General features: G+C 42.0%; 1 protein-coding gene across 3 annotated transcripts in view; it reads left to right on the top strand.

The window, feature by feature from the left end:
• SYBU (syntabulin) overlaps positions 1–10,090 on the top strand; it is a 111,568-nt gene extending 101,478 nt beyond the window's left edge. For all 3 annotated transcript variants that reach the window (XM_019467841.2, XM_019467842.2, XM_019467843.2), the window contains 3 exons: positions 4,744–4,947; positions 6,572–6,721; positions 8,252–10,090. In XM_019467841.2, coding sequence (XP_019323386.1) covers positions 4,744–4,947; positions 6,572–6,721; positions 8,252–9,356 — 1,459 coding nt within the window. In that variant the 3' untranslated portion in view covers positions 9,357–10,090. The remainder of the gene's footprint in view (positions 1–4,743; positions 4,948–6,571; positions 6,722–8,251) is intronic.
• Positions 10,091–18,872: the final 8,782 nt, after the last annotated feature.

The following is an 18,872-nucleotide window of genomic DNA, read 5'->3' as shown; positions in this document are numbered from 1 at the left end:
AATATAAACATTCTCAGTATAAATCAGATGTGGCTTGCTCTGAGAATAAACCATTTATCTAACCCATTCAAGAAAATTAGCACATACCATGGTACAAGGTATCAAAGAGCAAAGCAAAGGAAAAAAGAAACGGCCTGTGGAAGAGGCCAATTTTATTAAGCCTTGCAAAGAAGTTTGTGTTTGTGGTTAATTTCCAAGCTAATGTCAACAATACTGAGTGCCTTACAGAAAATTGTCTAGTCTGGAATCCATGGTTTCTCCAAGTGACTAAAAATTGACATGTTAATCATAAAATAGCTAAATAGAATTACATGCAAATCAGATACAGGCGTCATCAATGGAAAATTGGAATTGACAATGTTCTATCCATGATCCTCACTTTTTTTCTTCTTTTTATCTGACCCAGGCACAGAGCACAGTCAGTAGATTTCTGTGATGGGGTATCTTGGGCATCTCACATAATATTTGTGCTCTGTAGGATCTTGCAGTGAGAACAGCTCCTCTAGATGGGCCGGGTATCCATGCCAAACTTTATTATTTTTTTTAATTTTTTTTTCATGCCAAACTTTATAATAGCTTATGATCCTTTTAAATGGCTTGCTTCTCCTGTAATAAATGAATTTTCTCTGTGGAAAATTAGCTCCTGGGAGGAAGGTGAGCAGGAACATTTGGGGAAGGAGTGGGAGAAATAAACAAGTAGAGTTGGTGAGAATATTTTTGACAGGGGATTTAAAACACAAAACTTAAAGATTTACAAAGGATCTCTTCTTAATGAAGGCCAACTCTGCAAACATTTCTGAAGAATTCTGTTTCTTAAACTAAAATCCTAATCGGATCAGAGGCAGATAGAAATGAGAAGGGAAAAAAAAGATTGGAATTTGGAGTCAGAGAAACATGGGCTTTAGTTTAGCCTCCATTATTTATTAGGTACATGACCCAGAGCCCTGAGACTTACCATTCTGGAAAATGGGTTAATAGTGGCATCTCCCTCACTGAGTTAAATGAGCTAATATATGAGTGCTTAACATGGTGTCCAGAATTTAGTAAAAGCGTCCTAAGTGGGTTTTAGTCAGTAGTGGTAAAAATGATACTAGTGGACATGATGAAGAAGACGGTGATGGTGGTGATGATGTTCATATTAGTTTTCTCAGGCTGTTGGCGCAAAGTATCACAGACTGGGAGGCTTACACAACAGGAATTACCTTCTCAACAATTCTGGAGGCTAGAAGTGCAAGATCAAGATGTCAGCGGGATTGGCTTCTTCGGAAGCCTCTCTCCTTGGCTTATAAAAGTCTATCTTGTCTCTGTTCCTCAACGTAACCTTTCTCTGTTCCTGTGTCCACGTTTTCTGTTCTTATAAGGACACTAGTCAGACTGGACTGGGATTAATTAAATTTAATTACCTTTCTTTAAAATCCTGTTTCCAAAAACAGCCCCATTCTTAGGTACTGGGGGGTTAGGACTTCGACATTATGAATTTGGGGGGTAGACACGATCCAACCCATAACAGTGATGATGATGATGATGATGATGATGATGATGATAATGTTACCGGGAAGTAAAGGACAATGTTGGGGGAGGGACTGAAATTCACCTAGGCCCCTTATGAAGTTGGTTCCCTTCTTCCCTTCTCCCTTTCTCTCACTTTCCATTTACTGTATTCAGGTATTCGGGAAGTGGGCAGGGTCCACAGAATTCTGTCTCCTCTTTGTGGAAGGCATTCTTCTTGTCCGCCACCACCAAGGGATTTAGACTGGACTGAGGAAGGTATCGTCGAGTTTGACTGTTCATGGCCATGACAAATATGGAACCCTAGCCTCTCCTTTGAAAATGTTTTGCAATGACTTTGTGCCCATATGTGTTAGCACTTGAACTGAACTAAATGTAAAGAGCAAGACTGATATTTTTTTAAAGAAGCTTTTCCATTTTTTTTAATGTTTATTTGTTTTTGATAGAGAGAGTGCAGGAATGAGGGAGGGACAGAAAGAGAGGGAGGGAGACCGAAGATCAGAGAGTGAAGAGCCTGATGGGAACATGAACTCAAGAACTGTGGGATCATGACCTGAGCTGAAGTCAGACGTTTAATTAACCAACTGAGCTACCCAGGCACCCCCCCCAAGACTGATATTTTTAAGCATGTAGTTTCTTTTTTTTTAAGTCAACTATTATAGTCTAATAACTCATTTCCTGAAATATATTTGAAGATTTTATTGTACTATAGTAATGTTTAATACTTGAAGAGATTTTATTTATTCAGTATCGCAGGTGAGTTATTAAAAATTCCCATCTAACTTAATTTGTATCTTAGTGACTGCACTGTAGTAAAAAGTCAGTGGTGAATTCTTCAGGTAATAACCATATACATAGTACCTAATATACCTGTTTACAAGCTCCAAACAATATATTCTATTTGTGTAAAGTAAGAAGGAGGCATTTCTGTAGCATTCAAAAATCTGTATTTAAATCCTAGTTTGGCTGTGTGTTCTTGGACCAGATTTTTCCCTGAACCTCACTCACTTCACATAACTGAATACTTCACACACTTCACATAATGTAAACGAGAGGTACCAGCTTTATAGCATGAAGCTCAAAATCAATGTAAAACTGTGTTCGTAAAGCATCTGGAACAGGGCTGGGGCACAGAAGGTCATTGGTGAAGGTTGACTCAGAAGAGAATTCCCAGGTCAAAATTAGGGTTAGCTCCTTACTGTCTCTCCTGACTTGTAGTGTGGAATCCTGCATATTTCTCATTGTCACACTGAGAAATAGGCTGGTTGCAGTAGATTCGGAAGTGAAGTGTGGAGAAGCAGATCCAAGCCAGAGCCCGTCGTGTTCTTTTCTGCTGCTCAGCCCAGCACCACTGGGCTGCTGAGTTGGTTTGTCACAAAGCCATCAGCCCATCTGTTCCATATAAAGTGTCCCCTTCTCACAAAAAGGAGGCAGAGTCCCTTTGGATGATTTCAAAAGGAAAGAACTTTTTAACTTTAGAATTTGGTGATGTTTCATTTATGTGTGATTTACTGGGTTGACAGCTAGTTGAAATTATATTTGATTTTGAGTAAGTGTGGTTTTGGAGCCAAGTATACCCACACGCACACTCACATTTACGCACGTTTCTCATTGAGACGTGTCAGTTGAGTACAGATGTAAATCAGAATTGCAAAGAGGGGATTGTCAAAAAGCAGTACTTCTGGATGAAAGGTATCTTGTTCTCTTTCGTTTTCTTGTAATGTCAACAAGAAATATTTCTGACACAGAACTGTTATCCTATTTAAGTAATTTCAACATTCTCAAGATGCTGCCTTACATAGTAGGTGCCACATCTCTGAAACGAGATTAATAGGGAAGTCTGAACAAGTTTTTCCTGTAATAATATCCTACAGCTGAATTGCCCTTAACATCTTATCAGATGTACTCACGTGCATTCTTTGATTGGATTTTCACATCGACTCTGTGAGGACAAAAAAAAAAGGTTATTATTATATATCCCCATATATTTAGTAGCTTACTTGCTCAAGTTCCTAGTAAGTGGCATTGCTAAGGCTCAAACCCAAATTATTCATTTAGCTGTCATTTAGGGAGCATCTAGCATGTGCCATGAAGTAGTGGGTATATAAAAGAACAGACTGTGTTCCTGCCTTCAGAAGGCCCTAGTCTAGTGGGAAAGACAAACAATTGTGTAGTTGTGAGACAATGCAATAAACCCCAGGATGCAAGTTTTCATGGAGTACTAGGGAACTTTAAGGAGCCACACGTATACAAGCCTAGGGAAGGAAGAATCCAGAGAAGGCTGCTTGGAGTGGATTTCCATCAGTCTCGAAGTTGTAAGTATCCCAAGGGTTAGGGTAGGGAGTGGGAGAGCATTCTAGGCAGAGAAAATGATAAGTTGAAAAACATGAAAATGGTGGAGAGCATGGATCATCAGGAAAGTGTAAGTTGTTTGGAATTCTGGAATACAGCGGGGGAAGGGAGGAGTGGCAGATGATGGGTTCGATAGGTAGGTGGGATCGGTCCCCTTGAGGCCCTGGGGAGCTGTTGAATGGCTTTGAGGACAGTGATATCCAATTCCATTTTAGAAAGGCCACTCCAGCCAGAGAGTCAGCCTCCTTGCTTAGGGGGCAAAATAACAGGCCAGGGAATGAAGAAACAGCTTTAAAACATTTCAGCAGTTAAACGATAAAGGTTGTGTTAAGTCATCGGGGATGGAAAGAAAATAGGCGGTTAAAACTGTAGGCTTGACACACTTATATGAGCTGTTTATCTGTCCTCTTTTCTCCTCTTCCTTTACGGGCAACCCCGTTTTTCCCTCACACTCCAAATGAACCACCCTCATTTTCTTCCGCCAGCATGAACAAAACCCAAACATTTTTAAGCTAAAACAGGTGTACTGGAATGAAAACCACATCTTCAAAACAGCCTCTAAAGTGAACCTAAACCAAATCAATATTTTACATGGTTTGTGTTCTTAACAGGCATTTGGGATTAATTCAAAACAAGCTTTATGGTCAGAAACTATTTGAAAGAACAGCAGAGGGTGAGGTTGCCTGTGCTAATGGCAGAAGGAAAGAAAGTATCAGTCAGGCGGCAACAAGGCCGTCCCTGAGGACGGTAATTATATTGCCCCTTTCGACTCTGAAGCTTGGATTTCCTTAGTAGTAACTGGCTTTTAGCAGGAGTTAAGTATTAGCATTTGAGCACTGGGAGCCCCAAGCATTTTAACATTTCTCATGTTTTCTCTCCCAGCCGAGGTCCCCATGGGCGGAGTAATGGAGCTTCATCGTACAAGTCTGGCAACAGCCCCCCCTCCCCACGGGAGAAGGACTTCCTGTCCATGCTGTGCAGGAATCAGCTGAGTCCCGTTAACATCCATCCCAGCTATGCGCCTTCTTCCCCAAGTAGTAGCAACTCCGGCTCCTACAAAGGAAGTGACTGCAGCCCAGTCATGAGGTGAGTGCTGTTCATCTCCCAGGTCGTGGGGCTTAGTGTGTCCTACTTGGTAAGTTTTCTTTAAAAAACTTAGAAAAAAAGAGGAGGCGGTTACCTCTCTCAGGTTCGTGACTTCAAGTCCCACATCAGGTTTTGCCCAGTCAGAGCGGAGCCTGCTTGGGATTCTCTCTCTCTCTCTCTCTCTCTCTCTCTCTTTCTGTCTTTCTTTTTCTGTCCCTCCCCTACTCATGGTCTCTCTCTCTCAGAATAAACTTCAAAAAATTTAAAAACTTAAAAAAAGTTATGCATCTCTTGAGCTCCTGCCTTATTCTGTAGAAAGCCACTTCTCTTTCCTTTCCCGCACTAAGCTGATCTTTCAAGGGCAGCTGCAGAAAGCACTCAAACCATGATTTCTGGTAAGGCTCAGCAGCCCCGGGAGGGACTGGATAGGGAGGAAAAATGGCACTGTGGCAGGGGGAGGGTCCCCAGAACAGGAAAGAATCATCCACGTGTTCATTCAAATGTCAGGTATGTGTTGAGTGCCATGTTGTGCCAGGGACCGTGTAAAGCACTGGAAATGGGACAGTAGACAGCAGGGAGGGTCCGTGTGCCAACTGCCCAGACGATACCAAAGACATTGCTCATCTAGTGACAAAGACATGTTAAGGCTTTTCTGCAAGTACCTGTTGCTGCGTGTGTTTGTAAGAGGTCAGGAGGCTGTCCAACTCAGTCTGGAGGGATCAGAGTAAATGACATTGAAATGAAATCCGAAAGTCAAGCAAGGAATTAATTAGTCCCTGGGGGGGGGGGGGCATGAGGCTGCAGAAAAAAGGACCTCCACAACCAAAGGGGCCACAACAGGGGGACTGGAAGGTTGGGAGGTGGACACAGGCCATCTGGATGGAGTGCAGGTTCAGCGGGACCAGGGCGAGGGCTCCAGCGCTGGGGAGAAAGCTGCTAGCCCTCCTTCCTCGGCCTTCTTCCTTCTGGGTGGCCATTCTCGTTAGTCAGCTGTCTTCCAGCAGGGATGCCCAGCCCCGGCCAGGCCTGAGAGGGGCCGACATTCCAGCTCAGGAAGATTTCTACAACACCAGACATCTCTCTTACAAAACACACGCTCTGGTGACAGTGGAGTGGCCTTTCCCCTTTGGAATGAGGAAACTTTCCACCAAATCAGCACACTCTTGCCAGGGATTGATTTTGGAACTGTTTGAATTCAACTAATAACAATCGGGATGTTTAGGCAGTGGCACATTGTGTGGAAAGTCAGGCCGTCTCGCTCCAGTCCTTCCCCCCTCCACCCGTCCCACTCATTGTCCTCTAACAGTGCATTACTCCGAATCAGTCCACAGGCAGGCCTGTGCACAATCATGTATTATTTTGTATGAGGTCATTCTTAAGCCATAGAAAACTCCTCCCTCTCCACTGTGTACACCCTCTCCACAAACACCCTCCCCACACTCTCCTGAGTGATGAGCAGTCCTAAGATCAGCAGGTAACATTACAACCCCCTTCTTAAGTGAATCCTGCATCATTGAGGTTTCAGACCCCGGTACCCAGCTGTCTTTCCTTCCCTAGCTGTGAGCTGTGCCGTCACTTTTCTTTTTATAGAAAAAGTAACATTTCATTGCTTGGATTGTTTCAGGCGGTCTGGAAGGTACATGTCCTGTGGTGAAAATCATGGTGTCAAACCCCCAAACCCAGAGCAATATTTGACTCCTCTGCAGCAAAAAGAGGTTACAGTGAGACACCTGAAGACCAAGCTGAAGGAATCGGAGCGCCGGCTTCATGAAAGGTGAATCTGCATTCCTTGCACGCTGAGCTAAGGATGGTTTCTTTTTCCATGAAATGAAACACAAACCCACACTATAGAGAAATAGAAAAGAAAATTTTTTTCATTTTTGGTAAATTCCTGAAATCAGCCTTTCAAAAGAGCCATTTCCTATTCCTCAGTGATTTTGCTGTTTCAGGAGCACCGGGGACCCTCTAAGGTTTGAGGGGAACCTCTGCTTCTGGGTGTGTACAGCTTGGACATGAAGGGTTGGGTGTGTGCGTGGCTATTTTTAAATGGCAGGAACACTGGCAGGAACAATCCCATACTTCCAGCAGTAAGGGTCACACATGGGGCCCCTATTGAGTCCTGTTTATCTCTCTGAGAGCGCGGACGGCCTTGTGCACTATGATTCCTGCAAGCTATTTCTGGGCCGAAGGAAGAGGTTCATTATTCTTGGCTAAGTGTTAAGGTAAAAAACAAAAACCAAAAAAAAAAAAAAAAAAAGCCGATGCTTAAGAGATCTTATCACAGAGAAAAGACCTTTGACATCTTGGGGCAGGCCAGATTTTCTGCTTCATGATTTCCCTCGGAACTTTTTGGGATAGACGAATGGAGCTCTGACCAGGGTGGCTGAGAGTTCAGGGCAGGGGTGGCGTGAGTCAGACCTTACTTTCTGGAAGGCTTTGTTTATGATTTGAAGAATCCCTGTGAGGGTTTGAGCAGTCATGGCAGGGAAGCACGGAAAGGCAATGAAACTGGAGACTACTCCGGTCTAAACTTAGAGAAGCAAAATTAACAACATCTTCTCATGTATATCAGGATCCTGACTGCCTGGTTTTCATATCCACTGAGAATATGAGGACTTGTATTTACATTGACTGTGAAGAAATTATCTATCAGGAGGAATCGCCAACAAAGATCTTGAAATCAGGGTCCTGTGAAGGATCTAAAAAATGGGATAGATTTTCTTCAGTGTAGGATGGATCCACTAGCATTTTCCCCTGAGAAGAGAGGGAATAATTGACTTTTCACAAAGTCCTTGCAATATGCATTTTATAATTCAAAAAAATTTCAAATTATTACTGGAATATGATCAGAACAGTTCTGCAAGGCTAAAACTTACCAGTTTGCCTTCCATCTTTGATCGGTAATTAAAAGTGAAATGAACTTTACTTCCAGAAAGTGTAGATATAAGAAAAAGGTGGTCTACGGACATAAAAGGAGGCTAAGAAACTCTAATGTGTCCTATTAACGAAATTTCAAATATTAAATACCGAATAGAGGCTAATGCTTACACTTCGCGCATCGCCTGACAGCACTCGAAAAGAAAAGCAGACAATAGTCACATTTTTTATTCTGATTCTAGTTACTCTTCTCATTTTTGCTATTTTGCAATTAAGGGGGGCAGTTCCCGGCTAATACCTGTGAGAGAAAAGAAAAATTCAAAACTGATTTAACCTCCAAGTTTCAAGGGCAAGAGCCCGGGCTCCTGGCCTTGGGGCAGAATCGCTAGGCGCCCGCTTGGAAGTTGACCTTGCCTTCTCCCTGCAGGGAAAGCGAGATTGTGGAGCTCAAGTCCCAGCTGGCCCGGATGAGGGAAGACTGGATTGAAGAAGAGTGCCACCGCGTGGAGGCCCAGCTGGCCCTGAAGGAAGCCAGGAAGGAGATCAAACAGCTCAAACAGGTCATCGAAACTATGAGGAGCAGCTTGGCTGATAAAGATAAAGGCATTCAGAAGTATTTTGTGGACATAAATATTCAAAACAAGAAGTTGGAGTCTCTACTGCAGAGCATGGAGATGGCGCACAGTGGCTCCCTGAGGGATGAACTGTGCCTGGACTTCCCGTGCGATTCCCCAGAGAACAGCTTCCCCCTCGGCCCCCCTTTCGGCAAGATGGCAGACGGGCTGTCTCCGGAGGAGCAGGGCACCGAGGAAGGGGCCGACGGCGAGCCGCTGGTGGGAGACGGTCTGGCCGACCGCACAGATTTGCTGGATGGCATGGTGACCGCCGCCACCGCAGAGGCCGGCGACCTGGAGCTCCTTCACGCCGCCCCCGCGGCAGCGGCCCTCGACGGCCTCCCCCTGGCGGCGGGGGAGGAAGAGGGCAGTGCGGTGGTGGAGCGAGCGGTGCAGACCGACGTGGTGCCCTACAGCCCCGCGGTCTCGGAGCTCATCCAGCACGTGCTCCAGCTCCGGGACCCGTGGCCCTCGAGCTCAGCATCGCCTGACGAGTCCGGGGCTGACTCGACAGAAAGCTTCCCCGAGTCCGTCTCTGCGTTCATGGTGGATTTAACGCCAAGAAACCCCAACTCGGCCATCCTTTTGTCTCCCGTGGAGACCCCCTCCGCCACGGTGGATCCGGAAGCTCCCGCAACCCGCCTCATGAGCGAGCTGGATTTTGCAGGCCCCACGGAAGAGAGGTTGGACGGCATCATCCCGCTGTCGCGCGGGGCCGTCGGGACGCAGTACTGGAGCAGCAGCTTCCTGGTGGATCTCCTGGCTGTGGCTGCCCCCGTGGTCCCCACTGTTCTGTGGGCATTCAGTACTCAGAGAGGGGGGACAGATCCCGTCTACAACATCGGGGCCTTGCTCCGGGGCTGCTGTGTGGTCGCCCTGCATTCGCTCCGCCGCTCCGCCTTTCACATCAAAACCTAAAATAGAAGTCGTCGTTTCCGTGTGCCAATCTGTCCCGTGTGGCGTCGTGCCAGGTGGAGAAACAGCAGGTCGACTTGCGGCGGCCTCTAGTCTGTCGTTTTTGCTCCTCGGTATTTGATTTGCACTATATTTAGTTGAAGCCTGTTCACTGTTTAAAACCGGAGGTATCTTCAAAGGCATGGAGACCTGGTTCAAGTAAATGCCCCACCAGTGGTAGAGAAAGCATGCTCATGACCCTGCCGTGTCGTCTGAGGTACCCGTTCTTATCCTAGTGGTTCAGGAAGAGAAAATGCAGAGTTTGCACTTTTCAAGACAGCTTCTGTAAGGCTGGCATGTTATCTCCTTGCTTTGCTTTGTGCCGTTTTAAAATGTGTAATTGTTACAGCATTCCAATGGTCTTGTGCACAGCAGGGGACTGTAACCAAAAATAAAACTGTACTTGTGTAATTGGTTTGAAGAAGTCTTGAATAGCTCCTTAGCGTCTTACTTGGGGTTGATAAGATTTGAGTGTTTGCAATTTTTTACTAAATGTAGCTTCAAAGTCGTGAAATGGCTTGTTTGTTCCTAAACCTGTTAATTGATGAGACTGTATGTAAGTTTACGATGTATTAACTTATTTTTTGCTTATTATATAGTGTTTTATTGGAAATTGTTTGTAACCACACACTTCAGCATGATGAAAATAAAGATTAGTGTTTACATTTAAATAAATGTTTTATCCTCCCGTAAAATAATTACCTGTGTGGTTTTACTTCTGTAAATGGTAAGAAAGGCTAAATGGATACTTTCTTCTTTATCAGTAGGGGTCTATAAAAAATGGACTTAAGAAATGAGAAAGAGGGAAAAGAATGATTAAAAGAGGCGAGGATTTCCTACTCTGTCTTTAAAAAAGCATTGTTTCTGACTGAAAGTAGCTTTGATTGCTCTGAAATTACTGATACATTTGTTTGTTCACACATTTATTCACTAAGATGTGTTGAGTATTTTCAGAAAAGTTGGGTTGATTTTCTTTAAGCATGTCAGGGATGCAGAGGGGGAGAATGTGCTAGCACCGTATGCTTCCTCCCCTTGGAATAATAGGGTGGCTGGGAAGGATGAGGTAATATTTGATCTCTGTTACTTTATTTGTCCCTTGTGAGGTGGGGTATTATTCTATTTTACAGATAAGGGAGCTAAACCTCAAAGAGGTAAAATGCTCACAGTTTCATGGTTCATCTCTAGAAGCCAGGATTTCAAGTGTCTGCAAAGCAAATGGTTTTTTCCACTCTACCACAAAGCGAAGAGAATATCCTAAGTTCTCACCCAGAGACTCTTCTTCCCATAGCACTTACCACGTTTAAACATACTGTATTTTGACTTTCTATGTCTTGATTATTGCCCATTTCCCCCACTAAAATACTAGGTCTCTGAGGGCAGGGATCTGTGTTCTGTTTTGTTCACAGATGTATGTCAAGAACTTAAAACAGTATGCATAGTAGGGGTTCTAAAAATTGTCGTTGAATGAATTAATTCACCCAACAAATACTTCTGGGTGCTGGGCACTTCACTGGATCAGTCACCAATACTGAAGGGGACAGATAAGGTTTCTGCCCTCAGGGAGTTTAGGTTCTGTCTGTGAAAGACACAGAACATGCCAATAAATGAAGAAAATCATTTTAGGTAAGTACTAAGTGCTAAGTACTTCCAAGTAAATAAAGTGTTTTGACCAAGAGTAACAGGAATAATGGTAAGGAACAAATCTCTGCAGAAATAACATTAGTACTGATGGATTAAAAAGTGCCAGGTATGTGCAGATATGGGAGTAAATTGTTGCAAAAAGAACAAAAGCAAAGGTTCTGAGTCAGAAAGGGGTTGGGCATGTGATGGGGCATCAAGGAGGCCAGAGTGGCTAGAGTGGAGGAAGAAGTGGAGTAAGCAGGCGACTGGGAGAAGTGGAGAGGAAGCTAGTTCATATGGGGCCATGTAACCATGTTAGGGTTGGTTTGAATTCCTTCCCGGTGCAATGAGAAATATGAATGGACTTTAAACAGGACAGTGATATAATCTGGGGTTTTTTTCTTGTTTCTTTTCTTCCTTTTTTTTTTTTGTAACTACGGCTGCCATGTGCAGAAGGCGTTGTAAGCAGGCAGGAGTGGAAGCAGGGACACCAGTGAAATAGTCTAGATGAGTGATTATGACAACTTGGAGGTGGAAGTGGATATAGAGCCTAACTTGAATAAAGATACAACTTAGAACTGAGGTGATTTGCAGAGAGATCGGATGTGGGGAGGGGAAGTGGTAGAGTTTAAGAAAGAGAGAAATTAAGGATGACTCTGGAGCACCTGAGTCAATGGTAGGGCCATTTACTGAGAATGGAAAGAGAAATGCATTAGGGAGAATAATAATTAATATATATTAAATATATATGTGGAAATGTCAAGTGCATAATTTTACATATGACTGTGAAAATCACAGGAGTCATTGGGGCTGGAGTTATAAACCTGGGGCTTTTCAGCATTTACATACTATTAAAATGATGGGATGGATAAAATCATCCAGAGAGAGTATAAGGAAAGAAAGAAGGCCAAAGACTGAGTCGTAGGGCATGTCCACATTCAGATAGAGGATAGAGAACCAACAAACCAGGCTGAGAAGAAGCAGCCCAAAAGTAGGAGAAAAACCAGGTGAAGGTAGTACTGGGAAAAATCAAGAGAGGAGAGCGATTCAAGAGTGGAGTGGTCAACTGTGGAAATCCAACCAAGAAGTTGAGTAACAGGAGAACAGATGCATGCCCACTGGCTTTGACAAACTCTTAGTGACTGTCCAGATCATTTTCTTTGAAGAAATAGACGATTGAAGTGGGTTGGAGAGTGAATGGAAGAGAGAAAGTAGAAATCAACGTGTGCCGCTAATTTTTTAAATAAGTTTCAATGTCAAAGAGAGTAGGGAAGTTGGTAGTAGATACAAGGGGATAGGAATTACAAGTGTTTGTTTTATTTTTCAATATTGAGAGGATATAGAACACGTTTGTATGCTTTCATAGTTGAGAAATGGAAAGAAATTGATAACCTAGGAGAGAAAGGATTAAGTGAAGGAGAGAAGATGAGAAGGGATAGGATGTAGGGCAAGCGTGTGGACAGGTAGTTTGTCTCTGGTAGGACATTTCTTCTACTGGAATACACACGTGCCTGAGGGCACACATGGGCACTTAGCACACCATAGAGGAATTTGGCTGAAATGGAAGGGAAACTATTTCTGGAGGTGAATAATCGGAAGTGTCCCAAAATAATGAGCTGTGCTGACTCAGGTCCCTTCCTGTAGTCCAGCCTAGACCAATACCTAGATGCCGTTTTCTTCCTTACAGTCCCTCCCTATGTTTATTTTTAGTCATTGCTAAATTAAAGCATTTTTACCTTCAGAAAAATTATAAACTTGTTTTTGGTATCCACTGTTGCTACAGAAACGAATATAACACACAAACTCAGCACTGTTCTTCATCAATTCAAGATGGATGGGAAGATGGGCTCTGGTGAAGAATTCTCCATGAACCACAAATATTTATGTTGATTATCAAATTGGAGGCAGCTGATCACGAACAGTGAATTGCTTTGTTGTCATAATGATCTGTGTCCCTCTTTAAGTAAAACAAAAGATTCAAACAAAATTATCTCATCTGAAACATTGGACGCTGAGTATTCTATCCACATTGAAACGAATGTGTGCGAAGGTGAAACAGGAGATCCTGGACCAGTTCTGTTTTTCTTTTCCTCACCCTCTGTCTCCCCACCCTTCCTCCCCTTCTTCAGAGTTTCAGTCTGTGGAAAATTACTGCTTTTATTCAGAACAGTCTCTCACAAATGAGTCCCTTGGAGTAAATAAAAGATGGAATATAGCTTGCCTTTCGGAAGCCCAAGGCGTTGGCTGGTTTTGTGGACAGGATGATCTGATCTCATAGAAAGAAGTACTCAAAGTTGCTTTCAGTAATTGTGTGCCTGTGATGAACAAATAGGCAGGAACATGGAAAAAGAAGAACAATTCTACTCTATTGAACAAATTGCTGTCCCATCAAAGCAAATGTTAAACATTTCCTACAGTTATGTGTGCAAACATTCCAATTTATAAGAAAAGATTTTTTTCCCAAAGGGATATGCTGACCTTTCCAAGTCGAGCTGTTCGGAAAGGGGGAAAAATGCATTGCACTCAGATGCCAAGCGTTGCTGACATTTGTGGCAGGAGAGAAAGGAAGTCTGTGATTTGAATCTGTCATAGGCCTTGCCTAAGTAGTGGTTGGGTCTGATATGTTTTTCTCTTGAGGACTTTTCATTTTAGAAGGTTTAGGGGTAGTTTCTAATTTCCATTTTGGCTCAGTGAGCCCTTCTGATTCTACTACTTGTGTACTCTACAAAATTCATTTATTCCCAATCTTACCAGGCAAAGTGTGCACAATGAAGGAATAACCTAGGAAATTAACAATCAAATCTTGAAAGTATGTCAAACTCTCAGTTGTTCCAAACAAAAACAATTAGAAAGTCCACATAGAGTAAAACCATAGTATATCAGGTAATATTTTTAAATCTCTGGAAGACACACTGTGCTGTGACTGCTGATTCTCTTACAGTCACAACGGCTATAACTAATGGTTACAACAATAATTCCAAATAATTCTTAAAATCTCAAAAAGACTTAAATGCTACTCCGAAAAGTTGGTATTAAAAGATGTGAATACTTCAGTAGTGTTTAAGTTTTGTAAAAGGTGTATCTCTTTTTTTTTTAAGTTTATTTCTTTTGAGAGAGAGAGCAGCATGAGTGGGGGAGGGAGGGAGTGAGGGAGGGAGAGAGAGAGAGAGAGAGAGAGAGAATCCTAAGCAGGCTCTACACTGTCAGTGCAGAACCCAAGGTGGGGCTTGAACCCATGAACCATGAGATCATGACCCGAGCCAAAATTGGATGCTTAACCGAGCCACCCAGGCACCCCAAAAGGTGTAGCTCTTTTTTTTTTTTTTTTTTAATGTTTCAACATAAAAATCCCATACATAAGTCACATAAAAGTGAAGTTGGGGCACAGGACACCCAGCCCGGAGCCCTGCCATTTGCCTCCCTCTCCTCCCCTGTGGTGGTCTCAGTATCACCTCTGAGAACAGCTAGAAAACCAGTTCACTAAATACCAGCCAGTTCATGTAAAAGCCCCTGTGAGATACCTCTCAGTTCCCTGCACTAGTATTCTGAGTAATACTAAAGGGCTCTGTCCTCTCCTGTCCTAAACAAATGAAGGCTTCTTGGAGATGTTTTCTTTCTTTCTTCCCTCCTTTTTTAAATATTTATTTATTTATTTATTTACTTACTTACATCCAAGTTAGCATATAGTGCAATAATGATTTCAGGAGTAAATTCCAGTCCTTCATCCCCTATGTATAACACCCAGTGCTGATCCCAACAAGTGCCTTCCTCAATGGCCCTTACCCATAACCCCTCTAGCAACCCTCAGTTTGTTCTCTATATTTAAGAGTCTCTTATGTTTTGTCCCCCTCCCTGTTTTTATATTATTTTTGCTTCCTTTCCCTTATGTTTATCTGTTTTGTATCTTAAAGTCCTCATATGAGTAAAGTCATATGATACTTACCTTTTTATCTTGTTGCAAATGGCAAGATTTCATTCTTTCTGACTACTGAGAAATACTCCATTGTATATATATACCACATCTTCTTTATCCATTCATCCATCGATGGACATTTGGGCTCTTTCCATACTTTGGCTATTGTCAATAGCACTGCTATAAACATTGGGGTGCATGTGCTCCTTTGGAACAGCACACCTGTATCCTTTGGATAAATAGCTAGTAGTGCAATTGCTGGGTGGTAGGGTAGGTCTATTTTTAACTTTTTGAGGAAACTCCATACTGTTTTCCAGAGTGGCTGCACAAGTTTGCATTCCCACCAGCAGTGCAAAAGAGATCTTCTTTCTCTACATCCTCACCAGCACATCTGTTGTTGCCTGAGTTGTTAATTTTAGCCATTCTAACTGGTGTGAGGTGGTATCTCATTGTGGTTTTGATTTGTATTCCCCTGATGATGAATGATGTTGAGCATTTTTTCATGTGTCTGTTAGCCATCTGGGTGTCTTCTTTGGAGAAGTGTCTATTCATGTCTTTTGCCCATTTCTTCACTGGATTCTTTGTTTTTTGGGTGTTGAGTTTGAGAAGTTCTTTATAGATTTTAGATACTAATTCTTTATCCGATATGTCATCTGCAAATATCTTCTCCCATTCCATTGGTTGCCTTTTAGTTCTGCTGATTGTTTCCTTTGATGTACAGAAGCTTTTTATTTTGATGAGGTCCAAATAGTTTTTTGCTTTTGCTTCCCTTGCCCCCAGAGATATGTTACACAAGAAGTTGCTGTGGCTGAGGTTAAACATATTTTTGCCTGCTTTCTCATCTAGGATTTTGATGGCTTCCTGTCTTACATTGAGGTCTTTCATCCATTTTGAGTTTATTTTTGTGTATGGTGTAAGAAAGTGGTCCAGGTTCATTCTTCTGCATGTCACGGTCCAGTTTTCCCAACACTATTTGCTGAAGAGACTGTCTTTATTCCATTGGATATTCTTTCCTGCTTTGTCGAAGTTTAGTTGGCCATACGTTTGTGGGTCCATTTCTGGGTTCTCTATTCTGTTCCATTGATCTAAGTGTCTGTTTTTGTGCCAGTACCATACTGCCTTGATGATTACAGCTTTGTAATACATCTTGAAGTCCGGGATTGTGATGCCTCCTGCTTTGGTTTTCTTTTTCAAGATTTCTTTGGCTGTTGGGGTCTTTTCTGGTTCCATACAGATTTTAGGTTTGTTTGTTCTAGATCTGTGAAGAATGCTGGTGTTATTTTGATAGGGATTGCATTGAATATGTAGATTGCTTTGGGTATTATCGACGTTTTAACAATATTTGTTCTTCCAATCCATGAGCATGGAATACTTTTCCATTTTTTTTGTGTCTTCTTCAATTTTTCACAAGCTCCCTACAGTTTATAGATTTTTCACCTCTTTGGTTAGGTTTATTCCTAGGTATTTTGTGGGTTTTGGTACAATTGTAAATGGGACTGATTCTTTGATTTCTCTTTCTATTGCTTCTTATTGGTATGTAGAAATGCAACCGATTTCTGTGCATTGATTTTATATCCTGTGACTTTGCTGAATTCCTGGATCAGTTCTAGCAATCTTTTAGATTTTCCATATAGAGTATCATGTCCTCTGTGAAAAGTAAAAGTTTAATTTCCTCCTTGCCAATTTGGATGCCTTTTATTCCTTTGTGTTGTGCTTGCTGAAGCTAGGACTCGTGGAGATGTTTTCTAATCTTTTCTCATACATGTTTGCCAGTGATCTCTTGGTTTAACTGTGAAGACGATCTCTCATTCTCAGTACCGAGGCCATAAAAACATTTGGGACCATGATGATGCAGAATGATTCTGGCTGTAAAGCCCACAGCCAGCCCCCTTGTGAATGCTTTTAGAGGCAGGCATCCTGCCTTCTGCTCCTCACTGCCCTAGAGTTCCTCCCCATGGTGATCTTCTGATCTGCCTTCAGGGATAGTTTTACTTTCATTCCCGGAAGCTGTCATTTTTGGTCAAAGTAATTTTGAATAACTCTGAAAAATTTTGCCTGAGTAGAACTGTAATGAACTGGAGTATGAGAACTATTAACAACTGCAATATTTCTCCAATTTGATGGTGTGGTAAAGCCCTCCTTCCCCTTCCTCACAATCAAATAGCTCACAGTGTTTGAAATGGTTTTCCAGCCTTCCTTTCTACAGTAAACAATAGGTACTGGCATTTTAAACTGACCTTTAATTCTTCTGAACCAGTACATTATTTCTGGCTTATTGGTTATGTAGAGAAAATGAACAACGAAAGCAGTCTTAATAATGTTCACATCTCCCACTGAAAGTAGTATACAGAAAAAAATTTTTAAAATGATCACCCATGTACTTATTATTTATTTTGAGAGAGAGAGTGCACGCACGCGAGCAGAAGAGGGGCAGAGAGAGAGGGAGGGAGAATCACAAGCAGGCTCTGTGCTATCAGTGCAGAACCTGACATGAGGCTCGATCCCACAAACTGTGAGATCATAACCTAAGCCAAAATAAAGAGTTGGAAGCTTAACCGACTGAGCCACCCAGACACCCCTCACCCGTGTACTTATCTTACTCCATAAGGGTTCCTTCTAATCAAGATAGGCAATTATGAGGTTCAGGTGCACTGTGAAGCTTCAAAAAGAAATAAAAAACATCTGTATTTTTATGTGCTTTAAACTTAAATGAAACAAGTTAAATATATCTATATCCTTATGCACATCTTACTTCATTTACCATTACAAAAAATAGTCAAAAAAATTAAAAATTTGTTTCACAGGCCAATATATCTAATGATGATGACATTGTCTCCATAAAATAGGTAAGCACTGATTTTATTTAGGAATAATCAACACATTTGGAAACTGCCTTGATGTGTAAATGAAGGACTATTTTAACAAATAAAACTGGTTTGGGGCAAAAGTTATTATCTTATAATGAGCTAAACTGACATAAGAATAAGAAACCATAATGCTCTCTCTCAGCATACCACCAACTTAGAGTATGTCCTTTGAATTTCCTATGCACAGAAATGATTTTTTCTGTGCCATTTACACTCTCAACCAGATCCTAAAGACACATGTTAAGAACATAACTGGACAAGGTCATAGACACATTTTGTAGCAGGAAGGTCTCTGGGTACAGCACTGACCTACACATGCACAAGAACTGTGACCTTGGCATCATTGAATAATAACCCAATCGGGGTGCCTGGGTGACTCAGTTGGTTAAGCATCCGACTTCAGCTCAGGTCATGATCTCACGGTTCATGAGTTTGAGCCCCACATCAGGCTCTGTGCTGACAGTTCAGCGCCTGGAGTCTGCTTCGGATTCTGTGTCTCCTTCTCTCTCTGCCCCTCCCCCACTCACACTCTCTCAAAAATAAATAGATGTTAAAAAAATTAAAAAAAAATAATGACCCAATCAAGTGACCTAATAGTCATAGTTTTACAACTGCATGAATATAAACCATATTTCATTTTGCCTTGATTATATAATATCTGACCCAAGTAAACTGGGAATACAGTCATAATGGCATTGGCACTCAACTACAGTTATTTATATGAAAATAAAAGCCAAGCTAATTTCCTTATTAAAGAAGTTCTTAGGAAACAAAAATAGGTGTTATCTATTATAATTTGTAACATCATTTTTATTGAGAACTAGAAAGGAAATTCTGATGGCAAACTTTGTCAGGTGGTAATTTCCAGCAAAGAGACCTTAAAAATCATAGTCCACAATAATGCTGATTAACCACTAAGGTCATCTGCTCTCAAAGCTTGCTATTTTCCTGTTATTCAAACATGCAACTGCCTGGTTTCTTCATATGTGAGATGGGGTAATGTCTACCTTACTGGATTGTGAGAAGTCATTGATATAATTAGATTCTCAGTTCTGAACACATAAAGCTTTCCCTTTTGTA

Source organism: Panthera pardus, unplaced genomic scaffold (genome assembly GCF_024362965.1).
Source record: "Panthera pardus isolate Hobbes unplaced genomic scaffold, ASM2436296v1 HiC_scaffold_7, whole genome shotgun sequence".
NCBI classification, from domain to species: domain Eukaryota; kingdom Metazoa; phylum Chordata; class Mammalia; order Carnivora; family Felidae; genus Panthera; species Panthera pardus.
The sequence above is the reverse complement of the archived record's forward strand: the minus strand, read 5'-3'. Positions and strand labels throughout refer to the sequence as shown.